This window comes from Hyaena hyaena, unplaced genomic scaffold, assembly GCF_003009895.1.
Source record: "Hyaena hyaena isolate Hyena2069 unplaced genomic scaffold, ASM300989v1 scaffold_182, whole genome shotgun sequence".
Lineage (NCBI taxonomy): Eukaryota > Metazoa > Chordata > Mammalia > Carnivora > Hyaenidae > Hyaena > Hyaena hyaena.
Genome location: NW_024080814.1, coordinates 596,871 through 622,199, shown reverse-complemented (window position 1 = coordinate 622,199; position 25,329 = coordinate 596,871). Strand labels below are relative to the sequence as shown.

The 25,329-nt window shown below is 36.9% G+C and overlaps 1 protein-coding gene across 3 annotated transcripts in view; it reads left to right on the top strand.

Moving 5' to 3' along the window:
• MRPS35 (mitochondrial ribosomal protein S35) overlaps positions 1-25,329 on the top strand; it is a 46,684-nt gene that overhangs the window by 20,891 nt on the left and 464 nt on the right. For all 3 annotated transcript variants that reach the window (XM_039240839.1, XM_039240840.1, XM_039240841.1), the window contains 2 exons: positions 4,699-4,808; positions 6,496-6,565. In XM_039240839.1, coding sequence (XP_039096770.1) covers positions 4,699-4,808; positions 6,496-6,565 — 180 coding nt within the window. The remainder of the gene's footprint in view (positions 1-4,698; positions 4,809-6,495; positions 6,566-25,329) is intronic.

Sequence of the window (25,329 nt, the reverse complement as noted above, 5' to 3'; positions counted from 1 at the left end):
TTTTCAGATTTCCTCAGGCACCTCTTTCCTGAGGTGGTTTCTCAGAATTTCTTGTTTTGGCGACCTTGACAGTTTTGAGTAGTACCAGTTATATATTTTGTGGAATGTTCTTCATGTTAGATATGTTTGATGTTTTCCTTGTGCTTAGACTGGTATGTATTTTGGGGAGGAAAACCTTACAAGTAAAGTGCTATTCTCATCACATCATAGCAAGAGTAGAGGCTCCCCACACAACGTTTTTAATGATGAAGGCTTGATCACCTGGCTCAGGTACTGTTTGCAAGTTTTCCTAATGGTAACAGTACTCTTTTTTTTCTTCCTTTTCCATACTATGCTCTTCAGATGGAAGTCGCTCTGCATAGCCCAAGCTTCTGGGCTTGGTCGTTATGCTTCACTCCTTGAGAGAGAAATACCATAGGAGTCTTTGGTAATTCTTCTGTATAGGAGATTTCTTCTCATCCACTTATTTATTTATTCAGCCACTTATTTATATCAGTGTGGACTCATGGATTATTTATTTTAGCATTTGGATTATAATCCAGTAATGCCTTATGTATTTTGATGCTCAGATTGTTCCAGCTTTAGCCATTGGTAGCTCTGTTACTTTGCTGTGCCCCACCATTTGTTTTTAAAATACTTTTTATTTTTTGGTACCACAAAATTCCCCAGGCTTATCTTATGTATTCCCTATCCTTGTCCTAGAATCAGATATTTTTCCGAGGAGCCCTGACGAATGTAATGTTGAATCATCTGTTCCGTAGGATGACTGCCCACCTTTTTGAGATGCCTTCCAGGACCCTCAAAAAATAAGTTTTATACTCCATGTAGTCTGTATTTTAAATCAGAATATTCCAAGTTTACTACAAAAATACGTTGACAGTCTCTGCAGCCATTTTTACACTATAGTGTAACAAATAGACAAACTTTAATTTCTAGAAAATTTTCAGGGATACATCAGTGTTTGATTTGTAACTTTCTTCCTTGCCAAGTTTTGGTATCAGGATTGGGCCATTGTTATGAAATAAATTTATGAAGCTTGTCAGCCTTTCTTCATATTTATGTATTTAGAGAGACTGAAAATACATAAAATCACAAAGGACAAAATAACACGTTTACTGTATAAATTTTAGAAAATCTAGATAAACAAAAGGGGGAAAAAACTTAAAATTCTGCTCAGCTGACATCATTCCATTGGTTAATATAAAGTACCTAGGCTGGCCCAGATGGTAGAGCATGCGAGTCTTAATCTTGGGGTTGTGTGTTCAAGCCCCACACTGAGTGTAGAGATTACCTAAAAATAAAATTGTTTAGAAAGTACCTCCGGAGTAATAATATCTGATACATTTTTAATAACTTAATAAGAATTACCTCTTTTTAATAATGATGATAACAGTAGCAGCTAACCCATTGTTGAACTTTGTGAGTCAGGAAATCTAGATTTTGCTTTACCTTTTGTGGGCCTTCGTCTTTAGTACCAGAATAGACAGCCAGTTCCCTACCAGTTCTAAGTTTGCTTAATGTATTTTACATAAAAATGATCTCACCGCTTTATTTGAAACATACACAAGATGCCACTTATGATATCAGGCCACCAACCGCTGTCTCCTTTTTGTCCTAATCCTCCATGTGCCCCTTCATCACTGCCTTGTACTCCTTTCCCTGACTCACGTCTTTCCTTGGGGACTCTTTTCTGTCTACCCACTGACAGTTGAAGCTCAAGTGCTGATGTCCTGAAAGGTGTCAGGTAGTTCAAGGGGGAAAGTAGACAGAACAGTGGGACTAGAGCATGTGCATTCCAGCATGATTTAAAGCAATATTGTGAAGGTAATCAGATATTATAAAGTATTATATAGAGAGGTACTCACATTTTTAAATTCAGAGAAAAGCGGTGTCATATTATTGTTAAGAGTCATAAAAATAGTTCAGAATTCAAAACAACTCAGTATTTGTGTAGGACTTTCCTTTAAAATTGCTTTTTTCTATTTATTCTCATTCATTTCCTGACAGAATTCTTGTAAGTCCTTTTTATTTTGTAAATGAGGAAACGGGAAAATCAGATGATTTATTCAAGTTCACTTAGCAAATAAATAGCAAATCTAGAAATCAAACCCAATTCTTGTCCTCTGTGTGTTAACCAGAGTTCTGCAACTGCACTATACCTGTGAATATGTAAATAGAGAAGATGTTTTATACAATTAGAGATTTTTCAATTTGTGTAGCTCTTAAATATAGGCATTTGAAAATACATACATGTAACCGTGATCCCCTATGATTTGAAATATCAACATGGCTTTTGGGATAATGTTAATAGTACAGTATTGATTCTTTAAAATGTAGCAACTTGAAAAAAGAAAAAGTCCAGGGATTCTTTTGAATTTTGGAAAAAGATTGACAATGCCACTCAACTGCAGAGTCTGACTATTAGTCCAGGTTAAAGACTGCGATTTTGCAGTGCCTTTAAGTGCTAGCAGGTGGCGTGCGTGTACCACACAGCTTTCTGAAATATTTGTGAGTTTCCGGCATAAACTCTAAATAATTTTTGAACATTAAAATGTTAATGTTTTAACATAAGTTTTAAAGTAGTTAGAATAATCAGGATTGCCATGTTTTTGACTACTTGTTACATAAAAAGCCAGAACACTTAAATTTTTTTAATGGTAAATTTTTAAATTTATTGTTAAACATGATAACATTGAAGGGATTTTTATTTTTATTTTTATTTTTTTTAATAGTTTATTGTCAAATTAGTTTCTACATAACACTCAGTGCTCATCCCCAAAGTGCCCTCCTTCATGCCCATCCTCCCCTCCCCCCCACATCCATCAGTCCTCAGTTTTTGTCAGCATTCAAGAGTCTCTCATGGTTTGCCTCTCTCCCTTTCCCCCACCATTTCCGCCTGAAGGGATTTTTAAAAGGGAAAAATGGTCCCATTCTCACTACCTAATATAAAAATGATTAACTTTGTCATACTGTATCTGTATGCATACATATGTACAAATATCTTCATAGGTATAATCATAATGTAGAATCATTTTATTATTTTCTTATAAATAACTCTTATGGTTAACAGTCAGAATTATCATAAAAGTTCCTATTTTATCCATCAAGCTGATAACCTGGTTGTTGATAGGTATTCTTTTGGGAACTGTGGTAATTTGCACTGCCCGTGCCCAGAGAACCATTCTGTCCGGTTGATAGTTAATAATCAGTGTTTTTCTTGCATATGTTCCTTAAAAGTGTGTTTTTATTTGTTTATTTTCTATATTTTCTTAGTTCAAATAAGAATTCACAGTGTTCTTTTTTTTCACTTATGTGTTATGTCAGCAAATACACGTTATATGCTTTTTAAGTTCCAGGCCATCGCCACAAATAGGACAGATACCATTCTTACCAAGGGGTTTGCAGCCTAGTGGGAAAGATGGAAAAATAAAGAAGCTCTTATGCTATGAGGTCTTTTTTTTTTTTTTCATATTTTATTTATTTCTGAGAGAGAGAGACAGTGCAAACAGGGGAGGGTCAGAGAGGGAGATACAGAATCTGAAACAGGCTCCAGGCTCTGAGCTAGCTGTCAGCACAGAGCCCGATGCGAGGCTCAAACCCACAAACCGTGAGATCGTGACCCGAGCTGAAGTCAGACGCTTAACCAAAGGAGCCACCCAGGCGCCCCTATGAGGTCTTGAGGGAAGTGCGGGGTTATTGAAGCCAGAGAGAAGTGGATGTGATTTTAAAATCTTATTTAGCTTTTTTCTTCTTCAGACAGCTATGGCTCTTTCTTATTCTTAATGCTCTCCATGGAAAAACAGTCTGTGTTTTACCTTATTTAATGGTATTCTAGTACCTAAACTATTTTCCTGTGTCAAGACTATCTTAGATATCTTCAGCCCATACCATAGTTCTCTGCAAATTAAAAAGTGTGTTCATTTAGTCCAGCGTTTCCTAAATATGTTTTAAGGAAGACTAATTCCATGAACTGTCCTCCCTTGAAAAGTAGAATATTAAGGGGAAAAAAACTAGAATATGAGATATGAGGTCAATTAAATTTGGGAATCATTACATGAGAAATTTTCATCTTGAAATTTCAAAATGCTCATTAGTGTATTACCTCCTCTAAGAAATCCTTCTATAGAGAACCCAGTTTAACTCAGCATTTCCTAAATGTATTCAACAGGAATAGCCTCTTTAAAGAAATAATTCTCAGCAGCTTCGGGGACTCGTATTAACATTTTGAGAAATGTTGAGCTGAATTATTAAGATCAGTGACCCTAAACTAGTTGCAGTGATACAGGTCTCATAATTGCATGGTAGGAATATTTTAAAGTCCTTTTGTTTTATCCGTTTATTCCTATATCCCAGCTTAACTAACACTAAATGAGTTTAATTCCGTTAGTGCTACTCATAAACTGTAATAAACTGTAATTGCATTTATTTAAGAGACTTATTATTGGGTTCTTTCAGGAAAGGTGCTAATGCCCAGAACTTTCAAAGAACTCCAGCTTACTCACCCTCTCTTTTTTTTTCCTTGAGTGAGATTGGGCTTCTTAATGCCTAATGCTTCAGAATGCAGTTTCTAACTCTGTAGAGACAAGAGTGCGAGGTTGAGAAAGTTTCTTTTTGGTTGGTTTAACATTAATATAAATAATATTGCTACTGTTTTTATGAAACAACTTTTTTCAAATACCTTTCTCTTGTATTTTTAAGGTAAAACTTTCCAGTCTCAATTTAGATGATCATGCAAAGAAGAAACTTATTAAACTTGTGGGAGAGCGATACTGCAAGACCACAGATGTGCTTTCCATCAGGACAGACAGGTACAGAAAGAAGAGTCAGCACGTTGGTCACGTGGGTTTATGGTCTTCCAATCCCCCAGCAGTCCTTTACTTAAGAAATGACACTGAAAATCAAGGTAGCCTTTTATGTCAACTTATATTAATGTGTTGGGTCAAAGAAGTTGTCTAATTCATGTGTGTAATGTCTTCACACTAACCTATTGTTGCCGTCCTCTTTAGGGACGTGGAGAGGCTTGCCTAACTGCCTCGTTAAATTATTGTTACTTTTCAATCTTGATTTTGATATAGCCATGTGTATAAGACTCAGTGAAGATGGCAGAAGAAAGCAAAAGTATGACCTGCTAATGATTTAGGCTTAAACGGTTTTTACAAAGTCTAAGATCTTATAATTCAAAATTTAAAATATTAAATATGGAAATTTAATTTACCTAGGCAGTCTTGTACATAAGGAGAATTTCAGTAAATTTATGTATTAAGTTTACCTCATGTGAATTTATAAATTAGGTCATAGGTCATTTGAGGTGAAGGCTTGTTGGTATGTTTTTATAAAAGGGTGGTTTAATTTCTGTCTTCTATTTGACTATTTCTAAATTATGCCCAAATCTAAAGACCTGCCTTTAGAGAAAAACAAGTGGACAGATATCTTCTCTCACTTCTTATTCCAGTTTCATAGCATTTTAAGGTGTTGATATCAGTTAGGTTTTCTCTCCTGCTTCTTTATGGTGGGAGAAGTAGCATGCCATGCACAAGTGACGGCGACAGTGTGGGCTGGCCAGACCTGCTCTCACATTATTACCATATGGGGGGAACAGATTTCAAATGTACTAGTAATATTCTTCTTTACTGTCTTTAGAAAATGTAAAATAATATTGAGTTTTTGGCTTATGCAATTAAAAATACCTTTAAAGTGTTATTCTTTGAAATTCCATAAGTATCTGGTAATTTTTTCCCCTGAGTTAACAAGTATGTCAGTGTGTGTATATGTTTTGTGGTAACGACTCTTTAGAGGACTATTAAACCAAAGTATACAATAAGAGAATACCATTAAAGTCACTTTTCATATGATGATTTTATTTTATATTTAAAAAAATTGGAAGTAATGGTTTTCTTTTCTATGTTACTTTAATAATCTAAAAGCTAAACTTGCCATCTTACATTTATGTAGATTTACCTAACATTAGGTTATTAATTCCAATTTAAGTGCAATAACAGCAATACAACATTGGATAGGTCATTTTTTTAAAAATTGGCTCTGGAGAAATCAAGATGAACATTTAGATTAGCATCTGTCATCGGTCTGCCTCTATTTTTAAAATGAACTCCGTAGATGTGCTCACGCCGTCCAGCTGACTCTTAGCCCTGATGTTGTGAAGGGCACTTAGAGTGGACCCAATCATATTACAAATAGTGTAAAGCTATTACCAGATACAAATAACTCCATTAATGATGAAAGCAAAGAGAAATAAAAATAAATACATATAAAAATAAATCAAAATAACATTAGTTTTCAATAACCTTAGGTAATGACCGACATGGACTATTTTTATTCCAAGAACAGAATTTTCCTAAAGGTCAGATATTCCCTAAAGATAAGGAATACCTGAGTATAAGTTATCCTTTATATTTAGTATTTGTATATTTTGCAAATAATCATTATTATGTACTGAATTTTTAAAACTTTTACTTCCTCCCTCTCTTTCTTTTAAAGGTGCCCTTTAAAGAGACAGAATTACGATTATGCAATGTATCTGCTAACAGTTTTATATCATGAATCTTGGGTAAGTGATTGTGTGTGAATGTTTAATAATTTTGTCAGGGTAATTTGTTTTATAATTTAGATGATGTTAACCTTTCAAAACAGTCTGAGGCAAGTACTCAGCTGAAGTTTTAATGAACTAGTAGATAAACTAAGGATGTATGAAATGTTAAAAATAACTTCTACTGACATTGAAAGTGAGGACCTTGAAACTGACTCTGCAGTCCATCTCAGGACCTGACAGAAGTCAGATGACTAAATACCTTTAAAATTCAGTTGTGGACTTTGGTTGGAAAATTCAAAAAAAATTTTTTTTACCTTTTTTCTTTTATTTGACTTTGGCTGAAACTTATCAAAGTTATGGAAGGGTAACTTGAGAATTTATAATGCATCCTCCTCTTCAGATAAACTGCGTAACGAAACCCCAAACTTTTTAGAAAGGTATTTTAAATATTTATTTAAAATTGTAGTTAACACATAGGCTTTCATATGAGCATTTCTCTGGGACATACATTAGGGACAATTAAGGACAATTAACTATTTAAATAGTATTAAGGATAGTCTTGTGTCTGATTGGATTTGTTGAGTTTTAGTGTAAGTACTAAATAGTATTTTTAAAAATTAAAATAATTTTAGGTATACATATTTTTTTTTTCTTTTTTTGTAGCTTGCCTCACACATAGACACGGGACTCAATAGCATTTTCTTCTTCTTTTTTTTTTTTCCCCCCTTCAATAGCATTTTCTGTTAGGAACATTTGAAGTAATGGAGATAGCTGGAAAGAGTCACTGTCTTTAGAGATATTCAAAGGATTTCTTAATGAGAAAAGGGTTGGATTTGTTTTCCATGACTTTGAGGGACACAAGAAGGTAGAAGTCATAGTGAAACAGACTTCAATTCATGGAGTACAAATTCTCTAAGAGAGTCATGTAAAGATGGAGTGGGCTACTGTAATAGGTAGAAAAGGTTCCATCCTTTGTCTGCTTTGCAGGGATATGGTGGTAAAAGGATCACTTTCCTTGGCTAGTTAGTGGCATTACATGGCCTTTGGAATCCCCTGCCATCCCTGAGATACTGTAATGCTGTGAACACATGCAGCCCGTCTCTAAAGTCTCAGCATTTCCTTCCTATTAACAATGAAACAATTGTAGCACAAGAGGGTAAGTGGGAAACAAAAGAAAGTAAAACTTTGTTGCAAGGTGAGTAAAGAACAAAAGCTGGTAGCTTTTCTCTTCTTTTGAGGTATTCTAATTATCATAATTCAGCCGAATTTTCTAGTTCCTGGCTTCAGGAGCAACATCATAATAGCAGTTAATCTCTCTTTCCTGCCAGTTGATTTTATAAATGCCTTGGCTTAAAGTAATTAAGTTCTTTTTTGAACTGGCAACAGGGTTGAATTAGCTGCAGCTCCATGGCTGCTCCTTAAAGAGTTAATCAATAAAAACCAATTTTGAATCTCTTATTTTGCCAGCAGCCTGTAAAATGAATTTGCCCTAAAGGAAATGACAGGCATAAATAAATTCAGTGAAAGTTGACTTACTGGATTCTTTCTGTGGTTCCATGACATAGAATCCAAACAAGTTTGTATTCTGGATTCATGCAAGTAGACTTTGATCTTTAATGCTAATTACTTTGATGTCGGAATAAGTTGCCACATACATCTATACCAAACAGAATTAAAGAATTTCTATGTTAAACATGGCTCTTGGTCCTTTCTAAACAAGTGGCATCAGTGAAGAAGCTTGAAGAGAATGCAGATGAGCCGCGAAATTTTGCAGAGCTGGTGGAACAGAATCTTTATTGAACTGAAATTCTTTTTTCCTTCACCAGCATGGAATTCAAACTTGAAATTGATGTTACCATCTGGCATTTAATCAGATACTTAGAGAGCCCCCTTTTAATCCATTTCTTTATTTTTTAAACTAGTTTCAGAGCATTTAATACCTAAAAGGTAAGCTTCTCTTAATTTTCTGGCTTTTTAACCTTTGTGTGGAGGTTACCTCTAAGAGTTGAGGGGAAAATAATTGGTAGTTTTATGTAGCATACAGTTCAGAAACTTCTCTGAAAAGCTGTTCATCTAGACTTCAGGGTAAGGAAGTTGCTGTGGTGTGCTATTTGGAGTAGTTTAACTACAGAAGTATCAAAGTGGACAGTAAACAAAAAAACATAGACTTCCCATGCTGTAGACTTCAAGCATGGAGGCTTAGCAATGAGTTGAAGGATGGTTATTGCACTGCTGGGAGGTGATAAGAGACAGATACATCACACCATTTATCCTTCAGCAGTTCAGAGAAGCAAAGAGAGTTGTAGAAATTGATTTCAGTATGTCCATGTGACACGTTGTTGGCATAGGAGCGAATTAAGTTTTATCCTTTGGAACTGTGCAGACCTGGATTCGAATTCCATTACTTGCATAGCCTTGGCCAGCCATTTGACCTCTGAGGTCCAGTTTTCTTCTAAGGGTTTTTGGGTAGATTAGGGAGAATGTGCATGAAATGTCTGGCAGGTAGCAGGCTCTCAGTAAATGGTGGCTATTAATATTGTTGCTATTACAAAAATGAAGAAAGTTTATCTAGGATTTTGAATTCATTTATTCCCAATTTTTGTATATAGCTTGGATATAACTTTGGCAGAGACTTCATATAGGTAATCAGATCTGTGCCCTGTTGTATTTGAATTTTTCAAACATGTATCCCACTCAACATTCTGACATAACTGATAATAACAAAACTTCCTAAGTTTTAACTTTGATGCATGATATGCTTTAAATCTTCCACAAGTAATTTGGCCAAGAAGTGATTGAATGAAGTATTTTGCAAAGCAATTTGCAGAAAAGGTAGACTAAGACACTGGGGGAAGAAAAAAGCACTTCCTTTAGAAAATGTAGAGGTCTGAAATCAAATTCCAAAGGTTTTTAAGTGTTTGGATATTTAATTACTAATAATTCGTTTTTTAAATTGGAGGTTTTTTGTTTTTTTTTTTACTTCAAGTTTTTGACTTATTTGGATTTCCTGGTAGTCTTATTGCTAAAAATACATCTAAGTTTATAATAAATTGGTTCTGAAAAGTTGTGTAACAAAAACTTCTAAGATAATTTTACACTCAGTAAGAATCGTTCATTTTTTAAAATTTAATTAATTAATTAATTTTAACATTTATTTTTGAGAGAAAGAAACACAGAGCATGAGTGGGGGAGGGGCAGAGAGAGAGGGAGACACAGAAGCTGAAGCAGGCTCCAGGCTCTGAGCTGTCAGTACAGAGCCCAAGGCAGGGCTCCAACCCGTGAACCATGAGATCATGATGTGAGCGAAGTCGGACGCTTAACTGACTGAGCTACCCAGGCACCTCAGGAGTTCATTTCTAAAGGAAGTCTTACTGCAGATATTTCTGATAAAATGAAGAGTCCTTTTGTAAGTCCATACTCACCATTTAATCTGTTTGGTTTCTGAGTTCATTGTGATTGCATGCGCTCATGTACACATACATTTCCAGGTTATATTAGAGAATGCTTGAACGTTTATTATTTTGTTTACTCTTTCTTGCATTCAACAATGGTCTTGTTCTTATGTACAAGATACAGTGACTTGTTCTTATGTACAAGATAATGGAAGTAGGAACACAGTGCTCCAAGAGGCGCCAGCAAGGATTGATTCTCCCTGGAAGCTTCCCACGAGGTGGTGACTGGTTTTGGAAGAAGAGTAGGAGTGTGCAGCGGATAAGTGGGTTAAGGACCCTGGCCTTGTGGTTGTAGAGAGCAGGCAGAGGTTTGCTGTGGCCAGGATGTAGGACCGACACGGCAGAGATAGGGGATAAGATGGGAAAAAACCAAGTCAGAGCCACATTGTGAGCTGGTTGTATAGTTTATTTACAGAGTGTAGATTTGCATCTAGAGGGCAAAATCGAGCATTCTACTGGTTGTTTGAAAAGGTACCTGTTTCACTTTTTTAATGTTTTTGAAATAGTAAACTATCCAAATGGCAAATGTTAAGTGTGCTTTCATTAAAATGAACTGGTTGCTGGTTAGGCAAATGTCTACTGGTTGCCTGTTATTTGCTTTGTGTTTTTGCATATGCAGGTTAATATATAAGGGGGGAAACTGTCTTCCACTGAGGAACACTAGTAGAAGCCACTTGGTTTAGTAAAAATATTACAAAAGTATTGGGTAGCTTACAATTTAATTATTTTTATCTTTATTTCTTGTATATCCTTCAAGGCTTTAATTGATACTTGCTTTGAGTCCATTTTTTCCAATTAAGATATTATTGACATAAAACATTATATATAGGTATACAACAATGCTTCAATATGTGTATGTGTGTGTACATATATATAGTACATATACATTATATACATGTTTATACACTATATATACATGCACACACATACACCATATATATAGAGAGAGAAACAGTCACAATATGTCTAGTTAACATTCATCACTACACATAGTTACAAATTTTTTTTTTTTCTGATGAGAACTTTTGAATTTTGCTGTCTTAGCAGTAGTACAGTATTATTGACTGTAGTCACCATGGTGTATATTAACATCCCCATGATTTCCTTTATAAATGGAAGTTTATACCTTTTGACCATCTTCACTCATTTTGCCCACCCCAACATCTGGCAACCACCAATCTGTTCTGTTTCTATGAATCCAGGTTTTTTAGATTCCACATATAAGTGAGATCATATGGTATTTATCTTTCTTTAACTTATTTCACTTAGCATAATGCCTTCAGGGTCCAATCATGTTGTCACAAATGCCAGGATTTCCTTCTCTTTTTATCATTAAATAATATTCCATAGTGTGTGTGTATGTGTGTGTGTGTTTGTGTTCACTCACTCACTCACACAATTCTTTATCCATTTAACCATCAGTGAACACTTAGGTTATTTCCATGTCACGATTATTGTAAATAATGTTGCAGTGAACATGAGGGTGCAGATATTTTTTCAGGTTAATGTTTCATCTTCTTTGGATAAATACCCAGCAGTGGAATTCCTGGATCTTCTGAGATTTCTATTTTTAGTGTCTTGAGGAACCTCCATACTGTTTTCCACAGTGACTGCACCATTTTACATTTCCACCAACAGTGCCCCAGGGTTCGCTTTTCTCCACATCCTGGCCAGTACTTGTGATTTCTGGTCTTTTTGATAATTAGCCATTTTAGCAGGTGTGAAGTGATACCTTGTGGTTTTGATTTGCATTTCCCTGATGATGACTGATACGGAGCATGTTTTCATGTGTCTGTTGGCCATCTGGATGTCTTTGGAAAAATGGCTATTCAGATCTTCTGCTCGTTTTTAAACTGTATTGTTTGTGTTTTTTTGCATGAGTTATGAGTTAACTGTTCCTTATGTACTTTGGATATTAACTCATCAGATATATTTGAGCCTCTTTGTGTAACTCCTATTTTGCATAAATAGCAGGTTATACTGTCTTATTTTCTGTATTGGTTACTAGGGCCCTTGACTGCAGACAGCTACCTTAGTCCGTGTTCCATGGAGAGTTTTCCATGTATGTTTTTGTTCCATGTATGTTTTGTTTTTCAAACTAATCATAAGGTTCTCCTTAGCATATGTAATCTTGCTGTATTTTGTTCTTTGGAGTATCTAGGTCACTGCTAGTTAACAACACTAAATGTTTAATAACAGCTGTCCATTCTTTGGGATTTCCATAGGCTTTCAAAATAGGTTTTCACCTTCAAAAGTGAGTTGACAAAGTAGCAGACACCCTTTTTACTAATATAAAATGTAGCATACTTGTTAAATATTAGCAATAATTAGCTTACTGGCATAGCTTAATAATGATCTATTAATACAATTGTTATTAATCAACAGTCATAATTATGCCCAGTTTATAAGAAATGTCTTTGCAACAGTTTGATGTTGTATGATTTGAGTTAGGTATAGGTCAGGTTTGTTTTTCATTTGACCATGTGTTTTCAGATAGTTAAAAAGTATTCTTGGTGTGCATGGGTGGCTCAGTCGGTTAAACCTCCAACTCGTGATTTTGACTCAGATCATGATCACACAGTCCATGAGATCCAGCCGCACATCAGACTCTGTGCTGACTGCACAGAGCCTGGTTGGGGTTCTCTCTCTGTCCATTCCTCTTCACTCTCATCTCTCTCTCAAAAAAAAAAAAAAAAAAAAATTCTTCTTTTTTTTAAATTAATTCTTCATTGTTTTGGAATTTCTCTATACATCTTATTTCTCAACAAAATCAAATTTTTTGTTCCCTACAAAAGTTTATTTTCTGATGCTAATTTATATTCAACAGTGTTACTATAATTCAGTTTCTAGAAGAATATTGGCAGCTCCTAACAGGGTGCATCTCTAATGTGAAATGTATTTATGAATAAACTTCTGTGTAATCTAATTATATATAAACTAATAATACAGTGTTTATTAAAGAAGAAATAACTAAACACAGTAGTTGAGTTCCCATGATGACCAGTTACAGTAAAGAGTGCATACTTGCTACCTTTTCCTTGATTCCAGACAAATAGCACATCTGGCCTTTGTTTTGTTTTATTTTTTTTAACTTATTTTTTTAATGTTTATTTTTGAGAGAGAGAAAATGTGGGCAGGGTAGGGGCAGAGAGAGAGGGAGACACAGAATCTGAATCAGGCTCCAGGCTCCAAGCTGTCAGCACAGAGCCTGATGTGGGGCTTGAACTCACAAACCACAAGATCCTGACCAGACTTGAATTTGGACACTTAACCAGCTGAGCCCCCCAGGCACCCACTGGCCTTTGTTTTAAAAGAAAATTTTTTTAATGTTGCTCAGAGAGTCACCTGTGTCTCTGTCTCTTTCTTTTTTTACCTCCGTGCTGTTCCACATGATCACCTTGGATGAAAATAAAAAGAAAACCAAAACGAGGGTGAGCGGTGGGAGAGGAGCTTCTTAAACAAAAGTGTTTAGTGTGTCCACCCATTTTAAATTAGTACTAACTTTGAAGATCAGGAACCAGATTTATCTATTACAGCCTCTTCATTATATAAATTGAAAAATTAAGATTTAGGGGAGAGCTATGTACTTTGCTTGAGGTTACAGAATTTATTAGCTGAAGGACTCAGATTTGAACTGCATTTCCAAAGTTTCATATTCTTCCCATGGTATCATATTATTTAGTGTAGTTCAACTTGGACTTTCATTAAAAATACTGTGAAATAAGAGATGAAATCAAACCTTGAACTTTAGCTGCTAGTTTACTGTCTTCTCAGACTCAACAATTGATCCTTGAAAAATGTATCTCCATAACCTGTTCTCAACTGGAGGTTGTATGAGACTCATCTGGAAAGCTTGTTTAAACTAGAGATGTATGAACTCTATGGAATTAAAATCTCTAGTGGTGAGACTCAGGAGGGTTTCTTCCATTTTACAGACTCCGCAAGTGATTCTGATGTAAGTTCTGATGGTGAATAATTTCCCCAATCTTTGAGTCTTTTTAATAAAGAAACTAATTAGAGGGCTGGCATATCTCTTTTAAGACAGTTTTTGTACATGTATCTAGTATCAGGGCTGAGGGTGGGGATTGGAATTTGAATGAGAAGGGCAAGAAAATGGAAGGATTTGTCTGTGATACAAATGCAGACCTTTCTGACTTGATGTGGTAGGCAGTAGGCGGCTGTTCTAGATTCTTGGTTGGGATGATGGTACAATGAAGGGGACACTTCTCAGATCTCTTTGCCTTCAGGTGAGACTTCATATTACATCCATTAAAAAAAACCAAAAAAACATTTTGTTCCTCTTGATCCCGACTGCTCTCACCCTATATAAATCTTCATCATCTTTTCACTCTAATAGGCTTATTGATTTTCCCATCTCATCCGTCTTCCAGATTGCTGTTCAACTAAATGCTCTAAAAAGCAGATCATTTGTGTTGTATTCCTTAATAAAATCCTTCAGTGGTTCCCTGTTACCCAGGACAAATTCTGAACTACGTAACCTGTCTGTCCACAGCAGTTGGCCACCTCATTACTATTTACTCAGAAATGTAGGCTGTGTACTCTGTATCTCAGCCATAGTGTACATGTGTTCTTTTATAACTTTGCACATGCTGTTCTTTCTGCTTATGATCCCTTTTTCAAATTGATCAACCTTGCAAATTCATATGAGTCTCTTTTTTTTTAAACTTTTTTTTAACGTTTTATTTATTTCTGAGAGAAAGAGAGAGAGAGAGCGTGAGCAGGGGAGGGTCAGAGAGGAAGACACAGAATCCGAAATGGGCTCCAGGCTCTGAGCTAGCTGTCAGCACAGAGCCCAACACAGGACTCGAACCCACGAACCATGAGATCGTGACCTGGGCTGAAGTCGGACGCTCAACTGACTGAGCCACCCAGGCGCCCCATATGAGTCTCTTAATACACTTCCGGTATAGCCTGTCGTAGAAGTTGTCCGTGCATCCTTTTCCCTCCTCGCATTAGCATTCCTCTCATTACTTTTACAGTACTTGTCGGTGTACGTGTCCGGCTCACCCTGTTAGACTGTGAGATCACTGAGGCCAAGGACTGCACATTTCATCTGTCTATATATTCCCAACCCCCAGGACAATGTCTGGCAAAACAGCATTCATTAATTTTTTTAAAAAAACAATATTCCTTGACATATTCCTGACTTAAACATTTTGCTGTGGTAACTGAAAGAATTGGCAGTATTTTTTTTTTTAAATCCAATATGGATATTTTACTTCTTATTTTCTATGATTTTCAAATAACTTGGATTTTTTTAACGGTTAAACTGTTTTCCCTCATATAGCACAATGCCTTACTTGTAATCATGAGAAGTGGAATATTACTATGATTCATATTCTAGGCAAAGGGAGTTGTAAATAAGATGGTAGAAGGTGACAAATTTGTGTGTTTAGTGGAACAGATGTTTCTTTGCCTTCTGTTACCTCAGAATATACTGACCGTTGCATGAATGCAGTGTTTTTCTTTCTAATGAATTTATGCTTACAAGGAGGGAAAAGGTGATAGGTTCAATTAAGTTATTCTTTTATTCTTTAGATTCTTTTTTTGCCATGTCTCTGTGTTCCTTGGAACATATTGTTCTGCCACTAACAAGCAGTATGATTTGGGCAAATTATTTAATTGCTCTGGGCTTCAATTTTCAGTCTGTAAAGCAGATAGTACTTCCTCACATAGAGTTGTGATGGAAGTTAAGTGAAGTAATCTATGGAAGGTGCTGGCATGCATAGTAAGTATTCTAAAGTGAGTATTCTACTATTCAGGCTTGTCCCATGCTGCTTTCCTCACCTTGACCTTCATTCAGTTCCCTGAATGCACTGAGCTCTTGCCTACCTCCAGGCCTCCATGGACGCTATTTTCTCTTCTAGGGTGACAGTCTTTATCTGACTGGCTCCTACTCAGCTCCAGGCTTCCGACTACATGGGCGGTTCCAGGACAGCACACTGTGTGCCTGGCACAGTAGTTGTGCCGTAAATATTTATTGGGTGAATGAATAATTGGGCCACTTGTGGAAAAGAGAACCGATCGTGTGGAATGAAAGGTTGCTTCCTCTAGGGTGATAGTCCAGACTGTAGGCAGGGAAGTTTCTCTCACTGTAGGCAGGGAAGAAGAGAGAGCCCACATGTATGTATATGTATTATATGCACACTTATAAAGTAAATGCTAAAATTATAATGGTTTAGTGGCTGAAGAATTAAAATAGAAGTCTACAGGTTCATCAGACTCTTTGTCTAAATGGTGATCAGTTCAAGTTTATTGGTAGTTTTCACTGCTGCCCAGTAATTTGAACTAACTGCCTGCCTGCCTTCCTTCCTTCCTTCCTTCCTTCCTTCCTTCCTTCCTTCCTTCGTTCCTTCCTCCCTCCCTCCCTCCTTCCCTCCCTCCCTTCCTTCCTTCCCAGTTTATTTATTTTTGAGACAGAGTGTGAGCAGGGGAGGCACAGAGAGAGAGGGAGACACAGAATCTCTGAAGCAGGCTCCAGGCTCCAAGCTGTCAGCACAGAGCCCAATGTGGGGCTCAGACTCACGAACCGTGAGATTGTGACCTGAACCAAAGTCAGACGCTTAACTGACTGAGTCACCCAGGTGCCCCTTGATTATGCTATTATTTCTACTTTAAAATTAATGCATTTCAGCTACGCTTCAAAAAAAGGAACTCTTAAACAACCACCTACTTCAGTTTTGGGTATGATTTTAGAAGCTAAAACTTGGGCAGCGAATTATAAACAAGGGTGCAAAATTGTAAATAAACTTGAACCATAGCAGTATCTTTAGAAATGGTTTTAGGACATGCACTATCACCAGTATCGATTAGTTTCTTTGGGTGGTAGAATTATAAATGACTTTTTCCCTTTTATTTATTTATTTATTTTAATATTTATTTATTTTGAGAGGCAGGTGTGGGGTGGGGGGGTGGGGAGAGTATCCTAAGCAGGGTCAGTGCTGTAGAGGGAGAGCCTGATGTGGGGCTCGTTAAGACCGTGACTTTCGCCTAAGTCTGGAGTTGGATGCTCAGCTCACTGAGCCATTCAGGCAGCCTGATTTGTTTTCCTTTAATACTGCACCAGGATTCAGTTCTTGGTTACTATCCCTCTAGGATTAACCCTGTATTTTCAGAGGACTTTAGTGTAGCATTGAATTTTTGTGTAAAGACCTTGAAGTTAAAAAATGATTTTTTTTTTTAAAGGAGACTATTTCCAAAAGGTCATCTGAAGTCACATAAATGTAAAAGCCCTATTTCACAATTGCCATTTGTAGGTATAACATCTTGGAAAGATGTTGCTTATTTACAAAAAATATTGAGCCTTTTTAAGTATAAAATTTCTAACTGTAACGTACCATGTTTCTAGAAATGTCTGCCCTGTATTTCAGTCTAAATCAGTTGAATTTAATTGTTTTCCAAGTTGTGTCATTACCCTCCTTTTTCCTCCTCCTGTACATTCTTCCAGGTGATAGAAAGTATCTTGTATATGCCGACAACTCTAAACTCTTTTTATCCCCAAGCGTCTCTGCTGAGCACTCTGTACTATTTGAGACCTCATTGTTGTAAGTCATAGAAGCTCCCTCAGGCCAGCCTAAGCGGAGGATAGAAGGGCAAAGAGGCTGCAGGATCTCAGGATTGGGCAGGAACAGAAACTAGGACAGTGTGAGGGCCTTTATTCTTTGGACTCTGTCACTTTATAGGCAACTGCCTTATTCTTTTCTCTCCCCAGACTGATGTCTTCTTCTCCAGTCTGTATGTCAGAAAGCATGACCTTGACTGTTTCAGGATTTATAGGACTAGTCACCCCCAGGAGAGAGGGAGAAACAAGGGAAGAGTGAGCAAAACTAACACAACTGAACCAAATTACATTATGTCTTTGGACTCATATTACAAAGAAGGGACTCTGCTTCAGTCAGCTATTATTCAGTAACCGGCCAGATAGGCAGGATGATACCAGGGAAACGTACCTGTCTGGGCACAGTAATTTGCACAGAAGGAATTGCCCACTGATAGAGTGAATGCATTGAATGAATGAATGAACTAACCTAGGTTAGGTGCTCATGAATTAAAACACCACAGCAAAGTTACTGTTGTTATGATTTTTTAAATAGCCCCCTTATTAAAAAAAAAAAAAAAAGAACAATACCAGTATATTAAGGATGAAATGATATAAAGTCTGGGATTACCTCCATAATAATTCAGCGAGGTCATGGTCGGGGCAGTGGATAGAGGCATATGTGAAACTAGACTGCTATGCATTGACTGTTGAAACTGGGTGATGGGTATATGAGAGTTTTATAGTGCTTTTCTCTTTACTTTTGTATGTGTTTGAAATGTTCTGTAATAGACTTCTTTAAATCACAAAAACAAAGTGTATTTAGCCTCATAGAAAATGATTAGCTTGTAGGTTGAATTTTGTTCCAGTATCAGTAGTATTGCATTTGAATGATAAGGTATTTTCTGGCTTTGCCCGCTCTGTTTTTTTATTTCACCTGAAGGGGAGTTTCAGCACATGCCTGTTAGGAACAAGCATATGTACCCCTTTTCTTAAATATTTGGCTATGAAAACATTAGTTTTTAGCCGGGTGCCTAGAGACATGCAGGTCTGCCTAGTGCCATCTGGCACATAGTAGGTTCTCAGGAAATGTTTTCTGAAAGAGTGCCCAGGAGTAGTCACAAACCAAAAAAGGAGCTTTGTCTGTTGAGCTCTTTTCTTGCCGTTTATTTGGTGATGAAATCTTGGGGGCGGTTTTTGTTTGTTTGTTGTGGTTTTTTTCTGTAGGCTTTCCCATCATTTGAATTTTGCAAGTTTATAGTTGGATCTAGAGGCTTAACCAAATTCTATTTTGATTTTTTTATACTACTCTATAATTAGTATTGTGTTCTTTCACCAGGAAGTGCATGGTTATCTGATTGTCTCTCTTTTTTTAATTTAGCATGATAGCTTTTTAAAGTTAGAAGTTCTAGAGAAATTACAAGTTTTTGATAGTGAAAACTGTAGGTTTTTAAATAAATAAACTTATTTAAGAATCGCTGATCCAGGTTAAATTTCCCAAGGTCTGTTATTGCAAACTTAAAAAAAAGTTTTAAATTTTATTTGTATAAAACATTGTTTTAGTCCATTTAGGCTACCATAACAGAATGCCACAGACTAGTCTGTTTATAAACAACAGAAATTTGTTTCTTGCAGTTCTGAAAGCTGAGAGGTCCAAGATCACGGCATTGGCAGATCTGGTGTCTAGTGAGGGCTTAACGACTGTCTTCTCGCTATGTTCCCATGTGGCAGAAGGGGCAAGGGCTTTCTCTGGTGTCTCTTTTATAAGGGCATCAACCCCACTCATGAAGGTTCCACCCTCCTGACCGAAACATCTCCCAAAGATGCTACCTCCAATACCAGCACTCTGGGAGTTCCATTTCAACAAGAATTTAGGAGCATACAAGCATTCAGTCTATAAAAAAAATATATGAGTTGTCCTCCCGATTTGTTGGAACTTGTTAAGTAGAATCACTGGGAATCTTAGAGGAAGTTACTTAGTAAAATATAAAATTCAGGATCTCATGATTCTAATTCCATAGTGCAGATATGATTTGCAAAATAGTTTTCTGTTGCTCTGTTTCTGCATTCACTAATTCTGACTTCTGCTGAATCTAGACTGCTTTTAACCCCATCCAGTGATTTATTAATTTTAGATACTGTGTTTTCCAATTCCAGATGTTCATTTAATTGCTCATCCTTTATGGGTACAAAATCTATGTTGAAATTCTTCATTAGCTAATTCATATTGGTTATCTTTTCCTCTTTTTAATACATTAATTATTAGTCACTGTAAAGTTCCTGTCCACTAATTTCATTATCTTGATCATTTGGAGTTCTTCTGCTGTTGTTTGTTTACATTTTTCTTCAGATGTTTCAAATGTCTAATAACTTTCTTACTTGCTAGACATTGTGTTTGAAAGACTCATACAAGCTCCCAACTGCTATCAACCATCAGAATTTCCTCCCTGTTTTTTCTTAATTTATTTTTGAGAGAGACAGAGTGTGAGTGGGAGAGGGGCAGAGAGAGAGGGAGACACAGAATCTGAAGCAGGTTCCAGGCTCTGAGCTGTCAGCACAGAGCTGGACATGGGGTTTGAAACCACCAAACCACGAAATCATGACCTGAGCCGAAGTGGACGCTTAACCGACTGAGCCACTCAGGCGCCCTCCTCCTTTTTTCTCTTAGGCAGAGAGGGTCAAGGGGTTATCATTTTAATCCAGTCATGATGCAGCTAAACCAGGATTAGGCTGCTATTTTATAAGATCTAGTGCAGCTCTCTGATTTGTTCGTTTTTGCTAGGCATAACCTTCAAGGCTTGGTGAGTCAGCTTCCACATCCCTGAAAATCTGCTGAAGAGTCATTTGTGCTGTACAGAAATTTTGAGCTTAACTTGGTAACCTCTAACCTTACAGCAAAATCTAGCAGATGTTTTGAGAAGGAAATTGGTTGTGTGTTTAAAACAGGACTTCCTTCTTCTAGTTGGACTTTTCTCTGAAAAACTAGGAAATTAATGGTGGATTCCACACTGCTTTTTAGAAGCCTGATTCTGACTCCTTACCTTCCTTCCCATAAGTAGCCCCAGAACTAAAACCAGTCATGTTTGGGGCTTTTCAGTTCTAGTGTGTCATACGAACCCTGGGTAACAGCTCAAACCTCACTTGTTTCATTTCCCAGCTAGAATCCTTCTACATGAGCTAGTGCCAGTCTTGTACAGAATTGGAAAATGCCTTCAGGAAAGAAAATGGTCGGGGATTTTCAGAAGGATCCTTCTCGTATCTTTGTAGCCTGGAATTCACATTCATCCAGTCATCTCTCCTATCTTTAAGATTTTGGAGGGTGGGTGGTCAGTTAGAGTTGACCCTTGAATAATGCAGGGCTTAGAGGTGCCAACCCCCCATTTGTCAAAAATCTGGGTGTGTAATGTTTGACCCGCCCAGAACTTAACTACTAATAGCCTACTGTCAGTCAGAAGCCTGACTGATAACAAACAGTTGATTTATACATATTTTGTATGTTATATGTATTATATACTGTATTTTTATAATCAAGTCAGCTGGAGAAAAGAAAATGTTAAGAAAGTTGTAAGGAAAAGAAAATACATTTATACTCCTGTGCTGGATCAAAAAAAAAAAAAAATCTGTGGACCCACTCAGTTGAAACTCATGTTGTTCAAGGCCAGTACAGTTATAGCTAGTTATAGCTAGACCAGAAGCATAATGTGATCTGTTACATCTGTTTGAAAGTAGAAATTGCAATGTAAAATTAAAAAATAATTTGAAGGGGTTCCCCCCCCCAAGGATTTTATGTTTATGCCTCTTAGAAATGAAAAATACTCTAAAGTGATAAGCATTATGGACAGCATTATTATTTTTATGTCATTGACAAAGATTAGAAAATGTTTTAGAATAGCTTCTTAATATGTCGTTTATAGACCAGCATCTCTTCCAGTTAGTTGTGTTTTCTTCACCGACAAGCTCCATTTGGTTGGCCCTCGTCTGTGAAAACTTATACATTAATGACTACAAAAGATTTCTTCCCTCATAAGGTAAATATATTGATAATGATTAGCTTTTATTTTTCCTGCTTGAAAAACAGACATTCTAAAAATGTTGTAAAGATCTTTTCTTACATATAATATAGGACTTAAAAAAAAAATAGGTGTCTTTTTCTTGACACGAATGCTATTTTGTGCGCGTGTATGTATATTTTCTAATCTACATCTGATTAGCTATAAAAAGCCTATACCCAAAGGAGACTGCAGGAAAATTGGAGATAACTCAGTTATTTTTAAGAACGGGCAGTGAACTGAGGAATTTAAATCTAATTGATTCATTTGTCAGAGAGACAGTAGCAAGCAAGCATCATGAAAAACATTACCTTTTCTATCAGTGATTAAGAAGTGAAGACCTTTTGTTTCTTTAACTGTTTTATCTAAACGTCCTCAAAATCAGTGACCTTGTGAGTGGGGGTAACTGCAGAACATTTGGACAACTGCATCTGTGTTTATATTTACCTTGGAAACTTCAGTTTACTGTTTGACAGGGGTAGTGATGCCCTTGACAAAGAAACATATTTTGCATGTAGGCTAATGGTTTGAATCCCACTTTTCTTTATTCTTCTTAATAAGCTGTTATTAGTAGCAAGCATTTATTTAGTGTTTACTGTGAGCCAGGTGCTCTAAGTACGTGAATATTCCTTACCTCTCTTAATCAGCAGAACTGCCTTTGGAATCAGTTCTTATAGAAATGCAAGCCTATCATCGTAGTAAGTGATGTAGCTGGGATTTAAACTGAGTTTGGTAAAACACCAAAACCTATATTAAATATAGTATCAGTACCACCTCCCTGTGTGACCTTGAGCCAATCACAGATATATAACTTATTCAGTGGCCAAAGGAGACCTGAATGGATAAAAATCTATTTATAGCCTTTGTTTATTTCATTTGTTGTGAATATTCAAACATGTTGCTGCAAAAATGGTAATGTATTTGATTTGGGGAGTGCTGCCATACAAAATACATGGTATGTGTACCGTATTCGCTTTCTAAATACTTTCTAAAGTGTGAACAATTCTGAAATCTCAAACATCCCCAAGTGGCTGTGGCCCCCCCGTTTAACATCCATAATAGTTTTCTTATCTGTAGAGATGTTAACCCCTAACTTAGTAGGTTTTAATAAGAATTATATTAAATAATTAGTATGTGTAAGTATTTAAGGTCCATGCTATAGAATAAGTATTAAATTTATTGGTATCGTTACTGTCATTATCTTGGAATTTATATTCAGCTGTGCAGAGTTTGGATCCTGAAGTTAGAATTGTCGAGAACATGAGCTTGCAGCTTGCAGCTGAAGCCTGACCCTTTGTCATGTCTGTGCGGGATTAGTAGGAAGCTACACCTTTCCCAGAATGTAGTTACTTTCACTTATCAGTTTAAAGTGGTAGTAATTTCCTCCTGTAACTGTACATTATCCCTTAGTGCAGGGTTTCCTAACCTCATTTGTGTCCTTACACACTTAGAAAATTCTTTCCTGAGATATGAGGGAGGGTGCTTGGGCTGCTCCTGCTCTCCAGGCTCACCTGGCCACCTGACGGCTGAGGGAATCCGCGTCCTGGTACACCTGTAACACTCCTCGGCAAAGCCGTGTAGAATTGGGTAGACCAGATGTGAGGGGAAGCAAAATGAAATGTTGGAAATTACTAGTGGAATTGCATTGGTTACCTCTTCTGTTTAAGCATCTATCAAAGTAGCTAAGAAAATCCACATCAACCTAGGTGAAATTTACAGTTTTTAAAATAGTGAATCTCTAATTGCTTGTCTTCTCATAGTCAAGAATGAAGTAAATTGGGAATTAAAAAAAGAATGAGGGGGTGCGCCTGGGTGGCTCAGTCGGTTAAGCGTCTGACTTCGGCTCAGGTCATAATCTCACGGTTCATGGGTTCGAGCCCTGCGTTGGGCTCTGTGCTGACAGCTAGCTCAGAGCCTGGAGCCTGCTTCGGATTCTGTGTCTCCCTCTCTCTCTGACCCTCCCCTGCTCGTGCTGTCTCTATGTCTCTCTCAAAAAGAAATAAAACATTAAAAAATTAAAAAATAAATAAAAAATAAAAAAAGAATGAGGTAGACTGACTATTCCACTTAATGCTTATATATAATGTATTTGTTGGCATCTTAAATATACTTCATTTGTAAGCTAGAATTACGAAGAAACTATAACATTGTCTTAGCATTTAGAGCACTTCTAAGAGTAGATAGGACCAATGACACATTTAATTTGTGGCATTTGTTTTTTTTTTAAGGGGCTGACATTTATTTCTTCCCCAAATATTACAGTAAAAATCAGGTGGGGTAGGATAATTTTGTCAATTTTCATTTGAAGGTAAAATTCAGAGATTGGCTGTTATAAGTTACTTGCAACAGGCTTGTACACACAGGCCACAAGAAGTTGTTTCAATTATCCCTCCCCCTCAGCCAAGCCGATAGCTACACTACCAGATAAAAAAGGGGTAAAGAGTTGGTTCTCAACCAGATATTTCCAGAACATCAACTGACACATTGCCCTCAGCCATAAATTCAGGATGGGAGGCGGGGGGCGTGGCGAACAGTATAGGGAGCTGCCAGTACAGATACCCCACTTTGGCTAAGGGATTTGAGGGTGAGGAGAAACACTCTACATCTGATTGGTTTCTCTTAAAGGAAAGGGCCCTCCTTTTTGAAGGACTAAAGGAGGATTTCTTTTTCTTGTGTTTCTCTGTGACGGAGGAGACCCTTCCTGGCCTTCAGTGACCTGAATGGGGTTAGCTGAGTCTATGGCATCGCCAGTGGCCTGTTTGCAGTTGGCGGGGTTCCTCCTTACCAACCTTTGAGGGACAAATTTCCAGGGCTCTTCTCTTTCCCTGAACGCTTTACAGTGAGGTTTGGGACGGGAGGCAGGTGTCAGTGGAAACGGCCTCCTTGGTACTCAATTCTGGGGAGACTTGGAGCTCTGCTCAAACTGGGGGCTCCTTCAAGAGGAGTTTTCAGAGATAAAATATTTCCGACCACCTTACAAATCTGTCTTCTTTTAATACTTAAAAAATATTATAATTTAGGGGGTTTACCACCTTCAGAAGTTCTAAGGATATTGGATGATTCTATAATAGCATATAGCTCAGAATGTGTTCTGTGTTAATTTGGGAAGAATGTGGCTGGCATTCAGCACTTCTTTGAACCAGGGCATATAATTTATTAGCTGCGTTCCTGAATTTTTCACAGAATGTTACATCTTCATCTAAATCATAAATCTGAATATTACTATAAAACCTAACTGTTCCTTAGAATAGCATGGTAATAACTTTTATAAGAAAAAAGAACCAGTAACAAAAATTGTTTCCGTTATAGGAACAGAAGATAGAGATGGTAACACAATTCCAGAATATATGAAGTCATTATGACTAAAAATCATGTATTACACATGTATTTTATATTTTTTATTTTATTTTAACAATTGGTCTTCCTTGTCACCCCCACAGGCATGTTACAAAGATAAATACAGTCGCTTCTCAACTCCTCACTATTTTCAACCTCAAAAATGTGAAATGTTGACATGTGAGAGTTTAGAGATTAAAAAGTTGCAAAAAATGAGTTTTCTGTATCTTTGTGAAATTTGTAAGGCAGGTAAAGTGTAAGCTGTGAGGGCAGAGTTAGTGAGCGGTGAGGAGTATTCACACAATAGAGTGTGCAGCCTTGACGCTGTCGGTGTTGTGGATAGCAGTGCCGTGAGGGAGGCAAATCGGAGTTTACATGCCAAGCGTT